At 36.1% G+C, this 22,500-nt stretch overlaps 1 protein-coding gene across 2 annotated transcripts in view; it reads right to left on the bottom strand.

The window, feature by feature from the left end:
• LOC135203004 (frequenin-1) overlaps positions 1 to 22,500 on the bottom strand; it is a 460,659-nt gene that overhangs the window by 30,327 nt on the left and 407,832 nt on the right. For both annotated transcript variants that reach the window (XM_064232560.1, XM_064232559.1), the window contains exons 3-5: positions 9,803 to 9,851; positions 3,002 to 3,091; positions 1,566 to 1,644 (exon numbers count right to left, since the gene is read on the bottom strand). In XM_064232560.1, the coding sequence (XP_064088630.1) occupies positions 1,566 to 1,644; positions 3,002 to 3,091; positions 9,803 to 9,851 (218 nt within the window). The remainder of the gene's footprint in view (positions 1 to 1,565; positions 1,645 to 3,001; positions 3,092 to 9,802; positions 9,852 to 22,500) is intronic.

The following is a 22,500-nucleotide window of genomic DNA, read 5'->3' on the forward strand; positions in this document are numbered from 1 at the left end:
AGATGACGTAAACGGGAGGAGAGAGAGAGAGAGTCAAGGAAGAAGAAGAACAAGAACAAGAAGAAGAAGAAGAAGAGAGGAGGAGGAGGAGGAGGGAGACGCAGCTGGTAATGAATGCAGTGACATGCATGGTTCTTCTAAAGAGTTTTCTCTTGATGTACGTCCTTGTATATTCGTACCCTGGCAATGTGGACGCATTGCTTATTTAGCACGGGCAGAGAGAGAGAGAGAGAGAGAGAGAGAGAGAGAGAGAGAGAGAGAGAGAGAGAGAGAGAGAGAGAGAGAGAGTCTACTTTCCACAGAGAGAGGAGGAAAGAGAGGGAAGAAGAAAAACGATGGAAAGATTCAAAGCAGGAGTAGAGAGGAGAGGAAGAAGGTATAAAAAAAGAGGGTAAAAAGAACGGAGATTAAAGCAGGGGAAGAGAAGAGAGAGGAAGAGAGAGAAGACGATGAGAGAACTGACGGAAAAGATAACCAACAGAAGTAAAGGAAAGTGGAAAAGATGATAAAATCTGAATGCCAAAAGAAGAGAAGTAAGAGACGGATCAGGATAAAGGAGGAAGAGTGAGATAAGGAGGAAGAACAGGAGGTAGAAAGCAGGAGGGGAACAACAAGGACGCAAAAAAAAAACCACTTCTTCCACTGCATTGTTGATAACCGGATTCTTTACATCAACTAAGAAGTTTTCGAATTCTCTCTCTCCTTCTGTGTTCTCGGTCATACAGTTGTATCCACTGGAAAGACCATATTTAAACAGAATGTCCTTTCCTAGCCCAGACCTAATGGACATGATAAAAAGAGTAGAGACGTAAAGAGTGATAATAACTTCGGAGTATGGAACATATAAAAAGTAGGGACAACAAAGCAGGGAGAAAATTCCAAAGTTAGGCTGTAAAGTGAAAAGAAACAAGAAGTAAACTATCCAGCACTTAATAGCACTGATATTCACAGAATGAATGTGGGAAGAAGTGGTCTAAAAGGTGTCACGAGGACAAATGCTAGAAGGCAGGACTTTTCTTCAGCTTATTGGAGTAGTGACAAAAATAATGTCTGTAAAAATGACAGATGAACCACCTATTCCAAACAAGGGCAGTATCCAAAGCCTCGTCATTTGGGAACATTTTTGTGTGTCCATACATACTTACACTCATACATATAAATACAGTTCGATGTGCTTTCAAAGTAAACGCTCCCACTAGACTATATTTCATACAACTGCAGTTTTGAAATTGTTGATTTTAGCAACTGTTTCACGACAAATGAATCACATCAATTTCTTGTTTCTATTGGGATCTGTAATTGATATTAAATTGCAACTACCCTTCTCAATTTCCCTTTTGAGGTAGTGCAGTGGTAATTACACAGTAATATTCTCTACTTACAATGCAGACACTTGAAGTAAAATGTCTTTAGTAAAGACATTTTACGGTAATTACATAATTACACTGAAGAACTTCACAGTCATTACCCCCAAAATGATTTTAAAGGTAATTCCAATCACTGCACTGGATAAATGATCAGTAATTACAACTGACGCCTGAACATCAACTACATCCAGTACTTACACAGCAATTTCTCGTCTACGTTTCCTCTTGATGTTATAGACAGCGCCCGGATGAACTCCTCGAATTCAATTGAGCCGTCCTGAAAATAATAATAATAATAATAATAATAATAATAATAATAATAATAATAATAATAATAATAATAATAATAATAATAATAATAATAATCTAAAGTAATGAGAATGAATGTCTAGAGAAAAATCTTTTACTTCCTTACCAGCATACACATATATCATACAGTCCTCATAAACATGACCATACATACATACATATATCATCACGTCCTTATATACATGCACACTATGTATAAATGTTTTTGTATATATAATAATAACATATAAATTATATATTACATATATATATGTATATATATATATATATATATATATATATATATATATATATATATATATAGAGAGAGAGAGAGAGAGAGAGAGAGAGAGAGAGAGAGAGAGAGAGAGAGAGAGAGAGATCCTATCCTATAGTCGTTAAATGCAAAAAATAAAAAAAAAACAATGGTTAAGATAGATAAAAAAAAAGAAAGTATAGCCTCACCATTCTTACACAAAACTATTACTTAAACCCACCACACAAAAACACCAGCAAAGTTCTCTAAAGAATTGCAATGTATCTCGACTTCGAAGCTTCCAGTACAACTTAAAAAAAAAAAAGAAAAACAAATTAAAAATTCCTTAATGAGTTTGCTTTGTCTCTGGAAAAGTTCCCATTGGGTGCCGTTAACTTCAACCCAATGATGGCCAGTCACGTTCTTGATGAATGGTAGGAAAGTGACGGGTCTGTTCGGGGATGATTAACTGATCTGTCATTTGTTAAAGAGAAACATTGTGGCGCCTGCGAGAGGGTAATCATTCAAAAGTGACATAATATATAATAAAAATATATATAAAACATATATATATATATATATATTATATATTATATATATATTATATATATGTACAATATATATCATTACGTATATTTTGATAGTTCATACGAAACAAATATATATATATATATATAATATATATTATAAATCTATAATAATATTATCGATATATATATATAATGTCTGCGTTTATAAAATACCATAATACTTACGTATTATATATATTATATAATATATTTATATATATATATATATATATTATTAATCTATATAGTATATACGGCTTTTATTCAAAATCTGCATAATCATTATTCGCAGTTTACTGAACACACGCACATTACTTCAAAATTTACATAATTATTATTCGTATTTGTTAAACACACATATAAATATTTAGTCTCTCTCTCACACACACACACACAACACACACACACACACAAACTTGCCATTAACTCTAAATCGACTTCACACAAAACCCACCACTCGGGACAACACTCAAACTACAAACAAAGCAAAGGAGTTCGCACGGACGCAAACAAATACTCACGTTGTTTTCATCAAAGACACGAAAGACGAGGGAGGCGAACTTCGTGGGGTCCCCCTGGGGGAAGAACTGTTTGTAGATCTTGATGAATCCCTGCCACGGAAAAAGAGAAGAAGAGAAGAGGGGATAAGGTCATTCCTTTTTCTTCTGACGTGATTATTTAAATGGGATTTTTGTGACAAAAAAAAAGGAGGTAATTTTTTCTTATGTGAATATTTAAATGGGATTTTTGTGACAAAAAAAGGAGGCAATTTTTGTTTTTGACTGTGGCAATATTTTAAAGTGGGATTTTTTATGACAAAAAAGGAACAAAGGACGTTTTTAATTTTTTTGAACGTGAAACATTGAAAAAATAACATTTTTTGGTTGTGACAAAAATAGAAAAGGTTTTTTTTTTTTCTACTGGGACCATTTAAATGGGAATTTTTTTATTTGTGACAAAAATTTTTTTCCTACGTGAATACTGAAATGGGAATTTTGTCAACCAGATGGTAATTCTTTTACGTGAATATTCAAATGGTTTTTTTTTTCAGACAAATGGTAATATTTTTAACGTGAATATTTAAATAAATTTTTTTTTCAGACTCATGATACTTTTTACGTGAACATTAAAATGGGATTTCAGTGACAAAAAAAATTAATTTTTTACGAAAATATTTAATGGTATTTTTTAAAATATCAAATTTTTACGTGAATATTTAAAGTGGACTTTTGTCACAAAAAAAAAAAAATCACTTGAATACTTAAATGGGATTTTTCTGACAAATAAAAAAAGAAGAGGTATTTTTTTCTGACGAATATTTATATGGGATTTTTTTTGTGACAAAAGGCCATTTTTTTTCTGACGTGAATATTTATATGGGATTTTTTGTGTGAAAAAATTCATTTTTTACGTGGATATTTATACGCTTTTGTTTTCACGAAAAACAAAAAGGAATTTTTTTTCGACGTGAATATTTAAATAGGATTTTCAGTGGAAAAGGAATTTTTTTAACATAACTATTTAAATGTGATTTTTTGTGACAAAAAAGTAATTTTTAACGTGAATGTTAAAATAGGATTTTGTTTGTGACAAAAAAAGCAAATTTTTGTTTACTGAAACCTATAATTGGTGTTCTTTTGTGACAAAAATATTTTCTGACGCAAATAAATTAAACAGGAATTATTTGTGAAAAAATGGTTTTTTTTATGACGTGAATAATTGAAATGGGATTTTTGTGACAAATGAGGATAACATTTTCACTAATATTTGTGAAAACATTTGTAAAAATATATTTTAGTTATGGTGACTAACGCTCTCTTAAAATATGTACAAAACAATGTCAAAATATTTTTAGTAATTATGACTAACATTTTCTAAATTTTGTAAAAACATTTGTAAAAACATTTTCATTTATTATGACCAGCATTTTCTCTAAAAAAATATAAAAACATTGGTAAAATTATTCCTAATCATTACGACCAACATTTGCCTGACAATTTGTAAAAACATTTGTAAAAACATTTTCATTATGACCAACATTCCACTAAAAATTGTTAAATCACTTTTAATAATATTCTCAGTAATTATGACCAGCATTTTTCCTAAAATCTGTATATGAATGTAAAATTTTATAAATTATAACTAACATTTCTCCTAGAATACTTAAAAAAAATATTTGTAACAATATTCTTAGTAATGATGTCCAGCAATTTCGCTAAAAATCTTGAAGAGTCAGCATGAAGAAACATTTCTGTTTCTTGCTCACCAGAATCACAGGAGGATTACATTTACACTATAATCCTCCTCGAGAGAAAAACACTGACATTACTCACTAACTAATTGGCCGAGGCACCGAAACCGAGTTTTAGTCCCAATTAAAAGAGAGAAAATAACTTTGTTGTGATCGTTAGGACCGAAGAAAGGATTCGAAGAAGATCTCTAGATATTCCGTTTCCTCTCGAGAACCTGTTTTGACGGATGGGGAAAAGGAGGTAATTGTTTGGCAGTGTGTTTTTCCACCGTTCAAATCACGGGGAGACGGCAGTTCATACCGAGACCCTGGGCATGGCCGGTGTTTGGGTGGGTGATTACGATAAATGCTAAAATGTAAAAGCTGTCTGAAGTATACTCGTTAAATGACTGGTCCTTCAGTTAGTGAAGTTAAGCAACGTTCAAATCACGGAGAGACGGCAGTTCATACTGAGACCCTGGGCGTGGTCACAATTTAAGCTAAAAATGCAAAAGTTGTGTCTGAAGTATACTCGTAAAATTACTTAGGACCTTCGATTAGTGACGTTGAGCAACGCTGGGTCTGGTCGCTACATGGATTGGTGCATTCCAGTAAATTTAATTTCGGGTTTGGTTAATACTTGGAAGGGTGACCACGAACTAAGGAAATGAGCCCCACGACACACAAACTTCTTTGGCCATTTATGGAATAGGTGTGGGGCTAGCAACTTCATTCGATCAGCCAATGCTAATAACTAACAACAGACCATGGATATTTTCTTTCTTTCAAATTAGACAAAAACTATAGCAATATGTTGCTTGTCCTGTAGGAATCTGCATAAAGATTATCTCCAGAAACAGCTAAAATAGCGTTACTGTACAATGGATTTACACAAGATGTCAGGTTGCAAGACTCACTATTCTGCTTCTTTCTTGCTTTTTTTTCAGACCATTCTTTGAAAATATAAAAACTCCCTTTTTACCTCTTTGTAAGAACTTTGAATGATCAACACAAGAGGTGAAATGCAAGCCTTACCTCCCTCCCTGGCTCACTTCTCTTCTTCTTGGGGCCTTTAAAGTTCTGTTCTACACATAGGGTGAGGCTGCAAGCCTCATTTCATTGTCGCTACGTGGGAGGGTAGTCTACTCCGCCTGGCAGATGCATTGGATCTTTGAGCCATATTTCACACGAGGGGTGAGACTAGGAATTCATTATAAACCGCTCTTCCCTTCCATAGTCAGAGTGGAATTCACTCACAGATTCCTATTCCCCTCATTCCCATAATCCCTGTTTTAAGTGGTGGATTGATCGCTCTATCGAATTCCTACATACCCTTCCCCATATTCATTTACATTGCTCTAGTGTTGTCCAAAATAAGTACGCGACTTGAAAAACGCCTTTTCAGTTCGTTTTTCTATCTCATTTCGTATTGCGTTATCAAGCTTCGTCCTCCTCTCTGTCGTTTTCGCTTGATTTCTTCTTCTTCTTCTTCTTCTTCTTCTTCCTTCAGTTGTTTTGCCTGCCACCTCCCGCTCAAACGAAAGCAATAACGAGCTTTGCACACGAAAGAAACGCCGGAGAAGACTGACTTTTGTCGCCCTAACGACGCACATACCTTCCTTTTACTGCAAAAGACACCATAATTACCAGTGTTTCTGGACCCAAAAGTGGGTTAATTACAGAGTCAAAAAGGCGCCGTAGACGTGATAAGGGCGTCTATGGGGGTTAAGTGTCAACATTCCTTCGTGTGGGAATGACAATGTCAACAAACCGTCAAAAGGGGTAAAGGATATCCTTACCTGAGGAGAGATTCGACTTGGGTCGTGTTTGTTTTGTCTCCAAACAATCTCAGGTAGGGATTTTTTTTCTCTCGCGAGTGTCCGTGTATGCAGGGGTTGTGTGAACGTAGGATTGTTTTAGGAAGGAATCCAAGGAACTGTATATGCATATGACTAAGTCGGATTCCCATATTAACAAGACAAAAGCGAAACAAAATGTTATGTTGTGAGTAGACAGTGTGTATATCCCTTTCCCGAGGGGTAATTAAATGCATAGAGATATTTAACTATTTTCGTATTACTGGTTGATTCTAAAGCTCTCGTGACTTAAAAAGGGGCGAAGGAAAGCCGCTGAGAGTCTGTTGAATTGACAAAGGAATCTGTTGAATATCAGTGTCGCTATATCACAACCATTTCCACAGAGCTTTGTCAAGATTTCTTACTTGGAGTTCTTTTCTGACGTGTGCTTTCTCAAACTATATCGTATCTTTTGCAGTTAAGCCTTGCCTTTTTTCTTTACTCTTCCATGTGCTAGTTTCCTTTGGACCTGGGCTAGAAAAGGGGCGTCAGACTGAACGTCCCATTGGCTTTTGTTGTTCTTTGAAGAACATAACAAAAGAGCATCTGCAACAGCAGTAACTACCTAGTACGAGAAGGGTAAAACTTGCTCGTATGCAGAACATGATTCACGGCTGGTTTGTTCAGCGAATCTGCTCATTATTTCCCGAAAGAGTCTTCCGCGAACTAATATTTACCTCTCATTACTCCGACGAAGAGAGCAGTGCGGAATAATGACGTCTCGCTCTGTTAGCGTTACGCCGAGTTCTTAATTTTCTATAGATGCCGAGGCGCTACTGGTGAGGCCTTCTTGGAAGTCTACTCAAAAGTGTCTCCGAGGTTGCTTGACACATGCTTAACTATCCAGCGATCAATTTCCATCTATTTCACTTCTTGGTCTCTTTTCTCTCTCTGTTCCCAAATCCTTCGATTTGAGGTTATTCCATTTTCAACAGTTACTAAGAACGGATGCTGATGTTGCTAATGTTCTAAAGAACGACGTACTAATAATGAGACAGTGTAAGTATATTTACTGGTTCCCAGACTGTTCAATCACTGTTCAATGATGAGCTTGGCAGTGACTGATGTCCTGTTTTAACTAATGCCACCCCCCTTTTTTTGAGGGGGGAGGGGGCGAATAACTTGTCTGTAAAGGTCTTTTCTACATGCACTTTTTCGTTCAGTGCTCCACTAAATTGTGGGAGAGAATCCTTAACTTCATGCTTGAGGATTCGTGGCACCCACTAAGCCACCTCTTCCCATTTGTATACTGTGAAAATTAGTTTGTTTGTTTGTATGATGTTTTTACGTTTGACATGGAACCTAGTGGTTATTCAGCAACGGGGACCAACGGCTTTACACGCGACTTCCGAACCAACGTCGAGAGTGAACTTCAGTCAACAGAAATAACAATCTCTGACCCCACCTAAAATGGAATGTCCTGATGAATCGAACGCGTGGACCCGCCGAGGTGGCAGGCCAAGACCAAACCGACCACGCCACTGAGGCGCTTGTGAAAATGAGTGATCCTCGGATGGCTTCTTTCCTTCCACTGCCAAGCTTTGGAATTCTTCACCTCCTCCTGGTTTTCCTGCCTTCTATGATCTCTAACATTTCATTCACTTTCCCTGATTTATGAAGTGGCATCACAAAAGCAAAGGTCATCGACCTATTCGCCGCTCAACCCGAGATACTCATGACCTGACCTTACACTTGTAGCTTGTCGGCCTACCCTACGCAGTCCCAAACACTCCCACATCTGAAAACTTATTCGCCTATCCACTCTCCTAGATACAACCCCTCCCCACCCTCTAACCCCCTACCCCCTTCTTCACACACCCCACCCAAACCCCCCACTCCAGGTTTTAATTCTGTCTTGGCGTCTGAGCCTCTAAATTGACATCGTTTAAGAAGAGAAGACTCTCCAGCCCATTAGTTGGACAAAGTCCGCACACGTTTCGGCTCTTTTCTGTCTTTCTAGTAATTTTGACGCTCGGTTTTATATACTCTCTCTCTCTCTCTCTCTCTCTCTCTCTCTCTCACTCTCTCTCTCTCTCTTTCTCCATTAGCCGCAAAAACTAGAACAAGGAAATTTTGTGCAACAAAGGAGAAATCTCTTTATGACTCTCTCTCTCTCTCTCTCTCTCTCTCTCTCTCTCTCTCTCTCTCTCTCTATAGGGATAAACCCTTCCACTGACACGCACTCAAAATAAACTAAAAGTATACATGCATACATTCACATGATTTGCACACACTCCTACATACACACATGTATCATTTTTCCACAAACTTCGAATTCGTAACTTAAGCCATGAAATTCCAGCCGACATTATATTATGTAAATGAATCTGACAGTTTTTTTCCTAATGTCTTTATGAAGACGTCAGAAAGTTCCAGAGTTCTGTAACGAGAAAAGTTGAGCCATCAACTTTCGATATGAATTAGAGCCTTATTCTTTTTTTCGGGCTGGGAATTTCGTTTTAGAGAGTAAAGGCCGATGGGGAGGGCAATTCAAAGACCTCCCCCCCCACGATTTTTTTTTATTTTTTAGAAAAAATTACAAAAAATTTTCCGTATGAATCGGGGAAACTGGGGTGAGAAGGAGATTTCCAAAGCATGGTTGGAGGAGGAAGGAAGAAACCATCCTACTGGTCGTCAAGTCAGCCAGCTCAAGCTTATGTCGAGTCTGGTCTGTATCTGGATGGGTGACACATAAGCTCCTTGACGAGGTATGCCATGGGCATGTGGCTTGCAACCTCACCCCTCAAAAATCTTTATAAGAGTACTATCGTTAGGGGAAACTAGGTAAGAAGGAGAATCCCGAAGCGTGGTAGGAGGAGGGGGGAACAAACCATCCCGCTGAATATCAAGTCAGCCAACTCGAGCTACGGTGACTCTGGTCTGTACCTGGATGGGTAACACATAAGCTCCTTGACGGGGTACACCATGGGCATGCGCCTTGCAACCTCACCCCTCAAAAATCTTTATAATAGTACTATCGTTAGGGGAAACTAGGTAAGAAGGAGAATTCCGAAGCGTGGTAGGAGGAGGAGGAGGGAAGAAACCATCCCGCTGAACGTCAAGTCAGCCAGCTCAAGCTACGGTGACTCTGGTCTGTACCTGGATGGGTGACGCATAAGCTCCTTGACGGGGTATACCATGGGCATGTGCCTTGACAACCTCACCCCTCAAAAATCTTTATAAGTAGTACTATCGTTAGTCACATTAACTACTTTTGTCAAAAGTATAAGACTTACCTGTTCTGTTAATAGTCCGTTGGGGCAATCTTTGAGGAAGCCTTTGTGCCTGTGGAAGAAAGAGACGAAAAATAATTAGTACCTAAATGAGAGAAAAAAAATATAATAATAAAAAGTAAAAAAAAAAAAGTGAAAAACAGACCTACATAAAACAGACAATGGCGTAAGATTTATTAGGCAAAAATGAATACTGAAGAATCGTTACGCCGTGTTCGGCCCAGAGGTTGAACGGGTGACCGTCAGTGAATGGCCAGACAGTAACGTAATCACATTTTTAAACAACTTAATCAGCCAACTTGACATACATTGAGCGGGGTCATTGCGTGGATAGGTAACCACCAATAAAGGGAACGCGCATAGACACTTGGGCGGACTTTTGACCATTATACAAATTATGGAAAGAATAAAATATAAAGTAGAAAAAAACAAATTTTCTTTCACGTTCATATTCTCTCAAAGGTAAACTTCCCTTATGAGAGAGAAGTGAAGTTGCGATGAAGGCTGGATTACCCTACAAGTGCTCTTGCTGGACGAAACTTCCAGAGAGAGAGAGAGAGAGAGAGAGAGAGAGAGAGAGAGAGAGAGAGAGAGAGAGAGAGAGAGCATTTGTAATACAACATATGTTGGATTCATTCTGTATAGGCAATTATGAAATATATACTGAAATATATATATATATCTATACAGATATATATATATATATATATATAATATAATATACAATATATTATAGTACATACATACATATGATATATATATCTATAATATATATATATATATATATATATATATATATATATGCACATATATATATATTTTTTATATATATCTATATATATATATATATATACATATCATATATATATTTTATATATATATATATATCATATCATAGAATATATACATATACACACACAATATATTATATCTATATATATATATTAAATATATATATTAATATATATATATTTAGGCCTAGGGTTATAATTAATTATATATTGCCAATATGTTCGTTGTGACCTATTTGGATGCAGAGAACAAAGCCGAAGCAACGACCTGAGAAACACTGATAAATGGTTTCTGTCTGCATAGTTAGACAAGTCAATGTACGACAGTTCTTGGGCTCTTTTCAAAGTGCCTTTGGGAAACTGATTGCCGCCAGTAATGTGAGGCGTTGTCGAAATGTGCATTCGTATGTGCGTGTGCGCCTCTTCCTTTTAAAATGTATCATACCCAAGTCTATGGTGGATTTGGATAGAGACGGCTTTGAGAGAAAGGCAGGATGCCGAGGAAGCACTCCAAAAGTGTATTTAAGTTTTGTGTGTGAAATATTCCGGCTGCTTGGGTGAGTCTTATACTATTTTAGCCAAAGAGTGGCTTGTTGTCTATTTAACATTTTATGAGAATATTCAATCTTTGACTTTGTTGTTAAACTTATGTGTGTACTTACGAGGTGTTTCTCGTGTCTTTGAAACAGACGGTTCTACCGGAACTATGTAGGGACCGAGGGAGTCCCGATGGGAGAATAGACATTTGGTGTGACCATTACTTTTTAAGACATTTTAATGTTGGGGTTTTATCGGAATTAAGTTAGTCTGTGAGACCTGTTTGATTTATATCTTTTGTTAAATAAATGTATTTTTTATAATGCAACTCTCTCATTTTGATTACCTGTTAGAGTGGAGAGGAGGAGAGAGAGGAGAGTGAGAGAGAGAGAGAGAGAGAGAGAGATGAGAAAGAGAGAAGAGAGAGAGAGAGAGAGAGAGAGAGGTATCACTTGGAGAGAGAGAGAGAAAGAAGAGTCGCGAGCCGCTGGTTGCTTAGAGAGAGAGAGATTTGTGTGTTGGTTTGCCTGACGCTCGAGTTACACGTTTACCAAATGAATAACGAGGTTCATATCCTCGTTACACACACACACACACACACACACACACATATATATATATATATATATATATATATATATATATATATATAGATATATAATATATATATTATATATATATATATATATATAGAGAGAGAGAGAGAGAGAGAGAGAGAGAGAGAGAGAGCGAGAGAGAGAGGATTTGTAATACAACATATGTTGGATTCTGTATGGGCAATTATGAATATAAATATATAAAATATATATATATATATATGTATATATATATTATATAATATATATATATATATACATATATATATATAATAGATATATCTATATATTATATAATCCTATATGACTATAAAATATATATATATATATATATCTATTATATATATAATATAAATATGTACATATTGTAAGGTTCAGTGCTTGTTATTGTTGGGAACAACCGTTCTGTCGTCGTTCCCTTGTTGAAGGTGCCCTCCTTACTCAGTAGTGCTTGTTTTTCTTTGTAAGAGGTGACTTTTGCTCCTTGCATTGTGATTAACTTTAGTCAGGTTTGGGATAGCAGCGAGTACAGATCTCGACAGTATAGCAGCTTGGAGTTGGAGAATGTTGGAACTGAAGGTATTTCGCTACCTGTGGCCCTCTGCAGTTCGAGGATGGTTTTGATGGCTGAACCTTGTCCATCGGAGGAACGGTGTTGTTCCTGTTTTACAGCAGACTTGCTGTTGCCTTGACTCTGGCGATCATCTGTTTGTTTTTGGAGATGTTCCTGTTGGCCGTCATAGGGCGGGTATTTCGATGATCGTGCAAAGTTCAATGGTGTTTGTCCTCTTGGACCCTTCGTGGTCTTGACATCTCTGTGTAGATTGTCGTGGTGTTTTTTGTACTGCACGAGGGTATGTTAAATGTAATTCTCCAGATAATGTATTGTTACCTTGTCATTTTGTACAAGTAATTTGGTATTTGTGCTGCTTGATTTGTTATATTACCGCTTTGGCTATTGATATTTATGCTATTAAAGTATTTAAAGATTTGCATTTATGCTGTTTAACAATTTCTGTATTGTATGTATTTACGCTGCTTAAAGGTTTCCATGTGTGTAATGTATGAAGGTTGTTGTACCATTATATTATTTAAGCTGTGGGTGCATTTCTTTATGCTATCGTGATTTTTTTGTTGTTGTAATTAAAGTATTTAACAAGTGTTAACTGCAATTTGATGCGTTTACTGTTCATTATGATGTTTATTAAAGTAACCTTTATTTATGCTGCATCTGTTATTGACTCTTGCTATTTAATTTATTTTGGTAATGTAATTAATTTTGGACCAAACCTGACTCACTTGTATATATGTGAATAATTTAGGCTTAATAAAAGTAGTTTTAAGGTTATTCTGTAGTTTTGTTGAAGTCCTTTTCCCGTTGTTACCTCTGCCCCTGCCAGACTTTCCAGTCCCATTATCAATTTTCTTAATTTAATTTTTTGAACCTGTATGGAGCTCATGGCTGACCATAATAATATATATATATATATATATATATATATATATATATATATGTACTATATATATATCATACATATCTATATATATATATATATATATATATATATATATATATATATATATATATATATATATATATATATATATTATATAGATATATATGTATATATAAAGAGAGAGAGAGAGAATTTGTATTTCTTATAACGAAAACCTCCATAAGAAAAGTACTCTCCATCGCAACTAACTAACTGAGTTACAAACTCGAGTTACGGCAGAAAAAAAAACAACCGACGCAGAAAGGGCGTCTACAGAATATGTCTAACTCGTAAAACCTAACTCGTAAAACCAAACTTAAACAATCTTAAGAAAAAAAAATTATTGAACTTAGGAATAAAATCTGATATAAAAAGGATTTTAATGGGTTTAAAAATAACCACAAAGCCCCTCTCTAGTACAGACAAATTCTTCAAATGCAACGGAAAGAGGATAACGCCCATCTTCATCTTGGCAATCAGTGAGGAGGAGAGCGGCATCAACTGCTTCAAACTTGGGTAGTACTAATCGAAAGACTTAAGAGTCAAGGATGCTAAGTACTGACTCGCTGTTATATCTCGAGAATCATTTATCTCGAGAGTAATCTCACTTCAGATCTGAGACTTTGGGTAAGAATAATCTCCTCATACAGAATCTCCACTCTGGGATGAGACTAAGTATCTATCCTAACTCCAAATTGAAAATGCTTGCTTGGCTCCAATTCAAAATGGTCGTTTATACTCTGTTTTTTTCCATCTGTCCATCCGCCTGTGGTGTTTTGGCGTGGTAACACTGCGTCCCGGGATTTAAATAGTTACGCTATGTGTAAGTTTTAGGTAAATAAAAGGATGTCTGGGTGTACATTTGCAACTGAAAAGTGTTTTAAAATTTACTGTATGCGAATTACACGGTTAATATTCTAAATAGGATATTATTTAAAGCCGGGGCGCAGTGTTACCATGCGCAAACACCACAGGCGGATGGACAGATGGAAAAAAACAAAGTATAGTCGAGTAAGCGCTCCATATGACCAATCATCTCGCATCCGGATCTCCATTCCGGGTGAGACCAGACACATCGCTCGGAAACGGCTCCAACAGTCGAGTGGGACTCGAAGAGGCGCCTGTCAGACGGGGTGGCCGGAGTTTTATGACTTGCGAGTCGAGAGATTATATACTTTCTCACATCCTATTTCATTCCGATCTCGAAATTATTCTTTTTTTTCCATTTCGTAACCTACTTTCTGTAGGGCCTTTTGTGTTTTGGGGTCTATTTTACGTAGGCCTTTGGTGCTCCTAGGCCTAGAAATGTTTCACTGACATAGGCCTAAGAGATTGTAGATAGAGTTGCAGCAGTTTTCCGTGCGTTCTACGCTTATAGGTCTCACAGAATGTGATGTATGGTGATTTATTCATAAAAGGAATGACAGACGGAATATTAAACGACTTTCATTGACTGCAGCCAATGAAAGGCTTTAATGGGAGGCCTAGATGAAGTTCGGTCTAGATATGTTTAAATGAATATTGAAAATAGGTGGAAATCTTTACCCTCCCCTATGTTGCCTCAGTCACTGTAGATAGTCAATGAATTTGCTCTCTCTCTCTCTCTCTCTCTCTCTCTCTCTCTCTCTCTCTCTCTCTCTACTCTCTCTTCTCTCTCTCTGGACTGCAAGAGATCAACCCGAACCCCATTGTAAAGTTGGGCTCTCACGGGCATCAACAACTGTGCATAGAGTATTTCCTCTCCAAAAAAATTTATTTTCCCTTAAAAAAAAAAAAAAAAAAAGGCGAAAGGACCATTTGTTAACGGAGGGTGTCTATATTTTTGGGAAGGAGGGAGAAGGGGCTCGTAAGTGAGTTACCCTATTATGTTGAATCATTTATTTCTCTTATTTCTATTAAATTTTCTGTTCTTTTATAAGATTCCTGAGGTGCGTAACAGACTCCTGCCACATAGATCAATCATTCTCGAGCTTCACTGAAACCTCTGCGCCGGACACTAGACTCAGACCCCAAAGATGTCAAAGGGAGCCTAGTATATGCCATCATCATCCAGTATTCATAGGGAGTCAGCTAACTGTGTATACTATTAATTGCTCTAATCCAGAATTCCAGACCATATACACATCCACAAGACACAAGACCTGCAGTTTCAACCCTAAAATTCAATACTTGGCAACATAACAACAACACCTCTTACGAGTCTGCTCCAAGCAACAGCGAGTCACAATGAGACCCGAAAAGCCCAAAGGAGGAGGGAGCATCATTATGAAAATGATTAGTAAAATAAGCAAACCAAATACCTATAAATATACACCAGTTCTCGTTAGCAAAATCCCGAAGGAAAAGATGAACGATAATTAACAATTCTTTTCTTAAATCTCACAATATATTCCCCTAATTTAGGAACAGATTATCCTGCCTTAAAAGAAGAAGAAAAAGAAAAAGAAGAAGCAGAAGAAAAATGGGAGAGAAAGACTCATTTACTGAGAAACACGAGACCAGAAAAGTTGCAAGTGATAGTTATTGTACCTCTGGGTCGTTTATCTTCGACCTCCCATCTGCCTGCATTGCTGCAGAATATCGTACCCGGGTTTTAACGAGTCGTCATACATTGTGTGGCTGCTCAATCTCGGGAGGTTAAGAAGAGTTTCTGTAAGGCATGAGATTTATATATATATATATTATATATATATATATATATATATATATATGGCTGGAAGGGCAATGGAAATACTCAAACTATATAGATGAGACTATACGTTTGTATTTACGCATGAGGCAAACCTCGTTCGCATTAGAGATGATAATCATATTAGTAACTGTATATTTGCCAAAAAAAAAAAAAAAAAAAAAAAAAAAAAAAAAAAAAAAAAAAAAAAAAAAAAAAAAAAAAAAAAAAAAAAAAAAAAAAAAAAAAAAAAAAAAAGTTATCTGTTTTAATAACACAAAATATAGAAATATAATCTATTCCAGTTTTATTTAAAAAGAAGTTTTATCAGAATGTGTCTATCGTACTAGGAAAGTACAAACATGGTCTATTTCGTTCAAGAAGAAATGTGTAAAATGTATAGACTTCGGGGGTGTCAAAGGCCTTATTTTTTTCTATTTTGGTTTATTATTTTTAAACTTTGTATGATTATTTGTGCTGCGATTTCAGTATAGCATATGTATAACGTAAATCTATTGTACTGTATACTATTCTTTTTTACAATGTCTTAATAGACTATACTCACAAAAGTACGATTACATGTGTGAGTGAACCTATGCATGTCTCAGAGAGAGAGAGAGAGAGAGAGAGAGAGAGAGAGAGAGAGAGAGAGAGAGAGAGCTATTCTAGTCGGTTCGCATAAGATGATTAAATGTCCGTATAAGACGCGTTTTGTATTCCCGTACTCGGATCGGAGTTTAACGTCCGAAATGGTCTTAGCATACCAATGGAGAGCATTGTGTTTTGAAGCCATTTAAGTGCAGGAAAGGAACTATGCTTCTTTGTTAAGTGGAGACAAACGGGGAGGGAAAATAGCCCAGATCGGAACTGGACATTGTATGTATGGAGAGAGAGAGAGAGAGAGAGAGAGAGAGAGAGAGAGAGATTGAGTGGAGTTTAGTGGAAGTAGTACTATATATACCGTCAGTGGATGTGTCCAACATGATGACTAAAATAGATTCTTCGATGCACGCACATAATGACGACAGAAACAGACAAGAAGAGTAAAAACTAACTACAAGCGTATGTTTGTTTGTACGGGTTTTGTTTTACGTTGGAATTGATTCAGTGGTATTGCAGCAACGGGACCCAACGGATTTGTACGTGACTTCCTAATCACGTCGAGAATGTGAACTTCTATCCCACCCAGAAATACCAAAATCTACTGACCCCACTCAATGTTATGCCCGGAAGCAATCACTCCTCGCGGCCACTAGAGGTGGCTCAGGCCAAGAAATAACCGTGCACGCACTGAGGTGCTTACTATAAAGCGTCGACACAAGCACACACAGTGGACTAACGCTAAAATTCTTATCTTACGATATGGCCGCCAACCGGTTAAAAGCTAGCACGGGAACTCCAGCAAAGAATTATCTTGTAAAATCAAGTTCTTAGAGTGTCTGCTTTGGGTGACAATGGGTCACAATGAGCAATAAATGGGTAACTTGGAACAAATATACAACAGGTGAATTCATTCAATACAATTATGAGCAACCGAAATTCCACGACTCACTTTGCTGGCTGTCTGGGCCTTAATAAACCCAGCTGTGATTGCGCTAGACTTACGATCTTCATATTTATATATTCTCTCAGCCTTTTATAAATAAATACTCCTGAATTGCTATTCTGGCAGGCCTACAAATGTGAAACACGTCAAGGTAAATAATGGTAATCCAATTTTTAAATTCTCTTAGGCCTATGTTGAGACACTTGCACATTCACGTCACTAGGCCTAGGAGCGTCAACCGCTTTTACATAAAAGGGTAATAAACGAGCAAAACTCGTAATGAAAGAATGAAAAAAGACGACGAAAGAGGGGCAAAGTACATCACGAGACGAGAAAGCGGTAAAAGGAGACACTATACTCTGTTTTTTTCCATCTGTCCATCCGCCTGCGGTGTTTTCGTATGGTAACACTGCGTCCCAAGCTTTAAATAGTTACGCTGTGTAAGTTTTAGGTAAATAAAGGATATCTTGGTGTACATTTTCTACTGAAAAGTGTTCTAATAATTTACTGTATGCGAATTACATCGTTAATATTTGAAATAAGATATTGTTTTTATTGTTGAAGGTAAGTATCTAAAGCCTGGGAGGCAGTGTTACCATACGCAAACACCACTGGTGGATGGACAGATGGAAAAAAACAGAGTATAGGCGTTTTCATTGTCTGAAAAGACGATACTCAAATGTATAACATTACTGTTGGGAGATAGACAAGATTATCAATCACTACGGGTATAGCCCGACCTCCAGCTTACTCTGGACGAGTGCAAGATTTTCTCCTTACGCATAAGTTGTAAATATTATATTCCTAACTTTTAACGTGATTGAAACGTGCTAAAATCTATGGTCAAATAGAGCATTGTTTCACCAACGAAAATTAAAATGTATACGCTATATTTCATTGAAATAATTTTTCTGTACTGTTTAAAAAGCGCATTATTTATTTTTTTACATTTTCATTCTAATATATAAATCATAAATATCCTATCCTAAAATTCCTGTCTCTTTAACTCAAAGCAAAACACCTTTTTTCAGTCCGTTTTAGGCTCTTCCATAGACCTTTCCTACGCCCCAACAACAACAACAAAGAAGTTTGTAGGCTTACTTCCCGAGTAAGCCAAAACTCCAGGAGTGGCATGTAGTCTCACCTATACTCTGTTTTTTTTCATCTGTCCATCCCCGCCTGTGGTTCTCGCATATGGTAACACTGCGTCCCGGGCTTTAGATAGTTACATTCAACGATTATAATAATATCATATTTCGTATATTAACGGTGTAATTCGCATACAGTAAATTATTAAAACACTTTTCAGTTGCAAATGTACACCCAGATATCCTTTTATTTACCTAAATCTTACAAATAGCGTAACAATCTAAAGCCGAGACGCAGTGTTACCATACAAAAACACCACAGGCGGATGGACAGATGACTCGGCTACCATTCGCATATAACATTGTCTCATCCAGAAAAGCAATTTATATATGAGATTACTCTGGGCTGGAATGTTCGCTTGAATACGAGATTATTCTCCAGAATACTGACTTGGATTATGAGAGTAATCGCATTACTCTCATCTGGCAGGGCCATTCGAATAAACCGTTACTCGCATCCTTTGCAACGATACATAAGCAAGATTATTCTTATATATATGGAAAGTTACTTAGAATACGAGATTATCCTCAAACTGACGGGGTTTTCAAATATGAGATTGCTCTCATCTGGAATGTCGATACAGATAAAAGACTGCTCTCATTCCGAGTGGCGATTCACACACTGGATTCTGATAAAAGAAATTGGCTATATGAATGAGACCAGCTCTTGGAAGTGCCAATTAGTAAAGATTATATACATGTATAAATATGTGTGTGTGGGTGCGCGTGTGTGTGAATATTATGCATACCACTGACCACCCCATTGTAAATTGTGAACCAAAATTGTAAACCAAACATTATAACCAAGAAATATGGCAACTCATCCCACCCGCCCCAATCCAATCCTGCCCCCCCAAAAAAAAATATATATTATATATATATATATATATATATATATATATATATATATATATATATACATATATATCTGCTGCCCGAAAAAAATATATATACACAACATAAATAAATACATACATATATGTATATAAAAGCAAATACTAGATCAAAGATATCCCTTAATACAGAGTTAATAACTACCAAAGGGAATCACATATAAAACCCCATATGCCCAGAGCAGACAAACATATATAGAATTCCCTTTTGGGTGTGAGTTATCCCCATAGAGTGAACTCGATATGAAGGTTTATATTAAGTCTGACATTTGAGAGTATTAATAGGGTCAGGTGTGTGTGTGTGTGTGTTCTAAGCATAACTTCTGCCAAATAGAATAAGTCCCAAATCTTCACGATTCCTCTTTATAATAAACGACGATTACTTCAAATCCGGGTACGATAGCTGCAGACTGATAGGACGAATAGATGACGCCCCAGACGACGATAAGTCTCACTTACAACTCGTCTTCCCCACCCTTTCTTGGTGGATGAATTTCTTCTTATTCTTTTCGTACTTATTTTCTCAACCAGTGAAATCTGCCACCTTACTGGGGAAATAAATCTTGAGTTAAAAGAAAATAAAAATGCATTCGTCATCGTACATCTGTTCGAGTTCTTTCACACTTCTCGAAATGATGACTTACGACTTGCATAAACATCTCTCTCTCTCTCTCTCTCTCTCTCTCTCTCTCTCTCTCTCTCTCTCTCTCTACTGAGTTTTCTAGGGTGGAGTTATTTTCACTCGCACTGACGTAAGTAAGTCGTTAGTTTGTTAAATTAATAGTCCATATTTACCATATTCAATACTAAATATATGTATATATATATATATATATATAATATATATATTACAAAGCCTTCCACATTATTGTAATTATTGTAAATATTTTGCCTGACTGTTTTCCCCTGTATACCACTTTCCTTTGTCCTTTCCCAAAAACTTGTTTGCCTTGTTTCACACTTCTTGTTCTTACTTGCTCCGCCCATCCTAAATTTCTTCGACCCCTAAATGTAATTTTGAATCAGTCTCCACTCAGCAACTAAACCAAGGACTTTGGTGTCCGGCAGGGAAGCAGTCCACTTTATTGTGATGAATCTATAACCTAAGTATAAGTGATATTGTGAAGGGTTTAATAACGAATTGTGCTTTTGTTTCAAGTGTACTGAATTTCTAGTGTGATTACTTTTCGAGACGTGGTTTGTCATTTGTCATTTATTTTGTTCCTAATGTGTCATTCCTGTCCTTTATGGCATTGTGTCCCTTTTATATTGACGTTACGTCTAATTGCAATGTATTGTAAATAATTTTTGCATTATTAATAAATTTTAAATGTTGTTTGATCGTATTCTCAATTCAAATACCTTTATTTTGTATTAATATGGTCCATTGAACCCACCTGCTTAAAATGGTAAATTACCGTTCTCTCTCACGACTGTAATAATATATATATATATATATATATATATATATATATATATATATATATATATATATATATATATTACACATACGGATCGACCGATAGATAAGCCAGACCGATAGGAAAGAGAGAATATCAAAACAAAAGAAACAGCCGCGAGAGAGAGAGAGAGAGAGAGAGAGAGAGAGAGAGAGAGAGACCCATCCTTTTCATTTTGGAGCCGAATTCATGACATCTCAATACACCGATGCATTTCCAAAAAAAAAAAAAAATAAAAAAATTTTTTCTTTTCCATTCGTCCGTTACTACTGTCAGTCCATTGCAGAAAGAAAATGAAAAATAAAAAAAATCTTTTATTTTAATGACTTTCTTCTTGACAAGGGACCGGTTCCTGTCAATGGACGGACGGGGGAAAAAGTGAGAGACGGAAAAAAAATTGGTGGGGGGGACCTCCGTGTGCGGCGGAAATGAATTGGAATTGGTTGTAAATAGGGATGGAAATTGGTTGGTTGGGAAAATTGGCGAAAAATGAATGGTAGTAACTAGTTGATTAATGTACGTCTAGAATAATTTTGGATGAATAATATATATATATATATAATATATATATATATAATATATATATATATATATATATATATATATATATATATATATATATATATAGAGAGAGAGAGAGAGAGAGAGAGAGAGAGAGAGAGAGAGAGAGAGAGAGAGAGAGTTCAAATCCAATGCCCACCATTATTCAGGCTGCGACCAGCATCAGTCGACTTACTACTATGTACATAAACCCATAGCTTAGGTAAAACAAAAGGGCACATAGTGGAAGTTTTTGTTATGGATATCCTCCCCAGCTGGTTCTCCCTCGCATGGGATTTGCGTTAGGGGGTGGGAATGCTAACCGCTGAACCACACACTACTACACCACAATGTATATACTATATATATATATACATATATATATATATATATATATATATATATATATATATATATCGAGCTAACAAATGTCCTTCAATATCCAATTTGCTTTACCTCGGAATTAATATATTTTAGTATATGTTAACCAAAGGGGAATTTTTTATTTAATAATAATTTCGTCCTTTCGTGAGTTCGAACCACCAACCAGCTGACTGAGGAGAATTCAGGACTTCTGTGACGTCATCTACTCGGCCAACAAGTGATTGGATATAACAGGACATTTTCTAGCAGCTCGATGTGTATGTACATGAATACGGTGATGTAATAATAATAATAATAATAATATATATATATATATTATATATATATATATATATATATACATGTAATATATATATATATATATATGTATGTATGTATACTGAATCACGAAAGTTTGGAACGTGATAAATCCATAAATAAAGGCATAGCAAACGAAGGAAAATAAACAACGGAGTTCCGCAAGATCTTTCGAAAGATCTTGCGGAAACACTGGTGTTTATTTTTCCTTCGTGGCTTATACCTTTATATATATATATATATATATATATATATATAGATATAAATATATATATATATATATATATATATATATAATGTCACCTCCCATTCACACTCTGCAACCGTCATCTTCCCGCCTCCCCC

This window comes from Macrobrachium nipponense, chromosome 33, assembly GCF_015104395.2.
Source record: "Macrobrachium nipponense isolate FS-2020 chromosome 33, ASM1510439v2, whole genome shotgun sequence".
Taxonomy (NCBI): Eukaryota; Metazoa; Arthropoda; class Malacostraca; order Decapoda; family Palaemonidae; genus Macrobrachium; species Macrobrachium nipponense.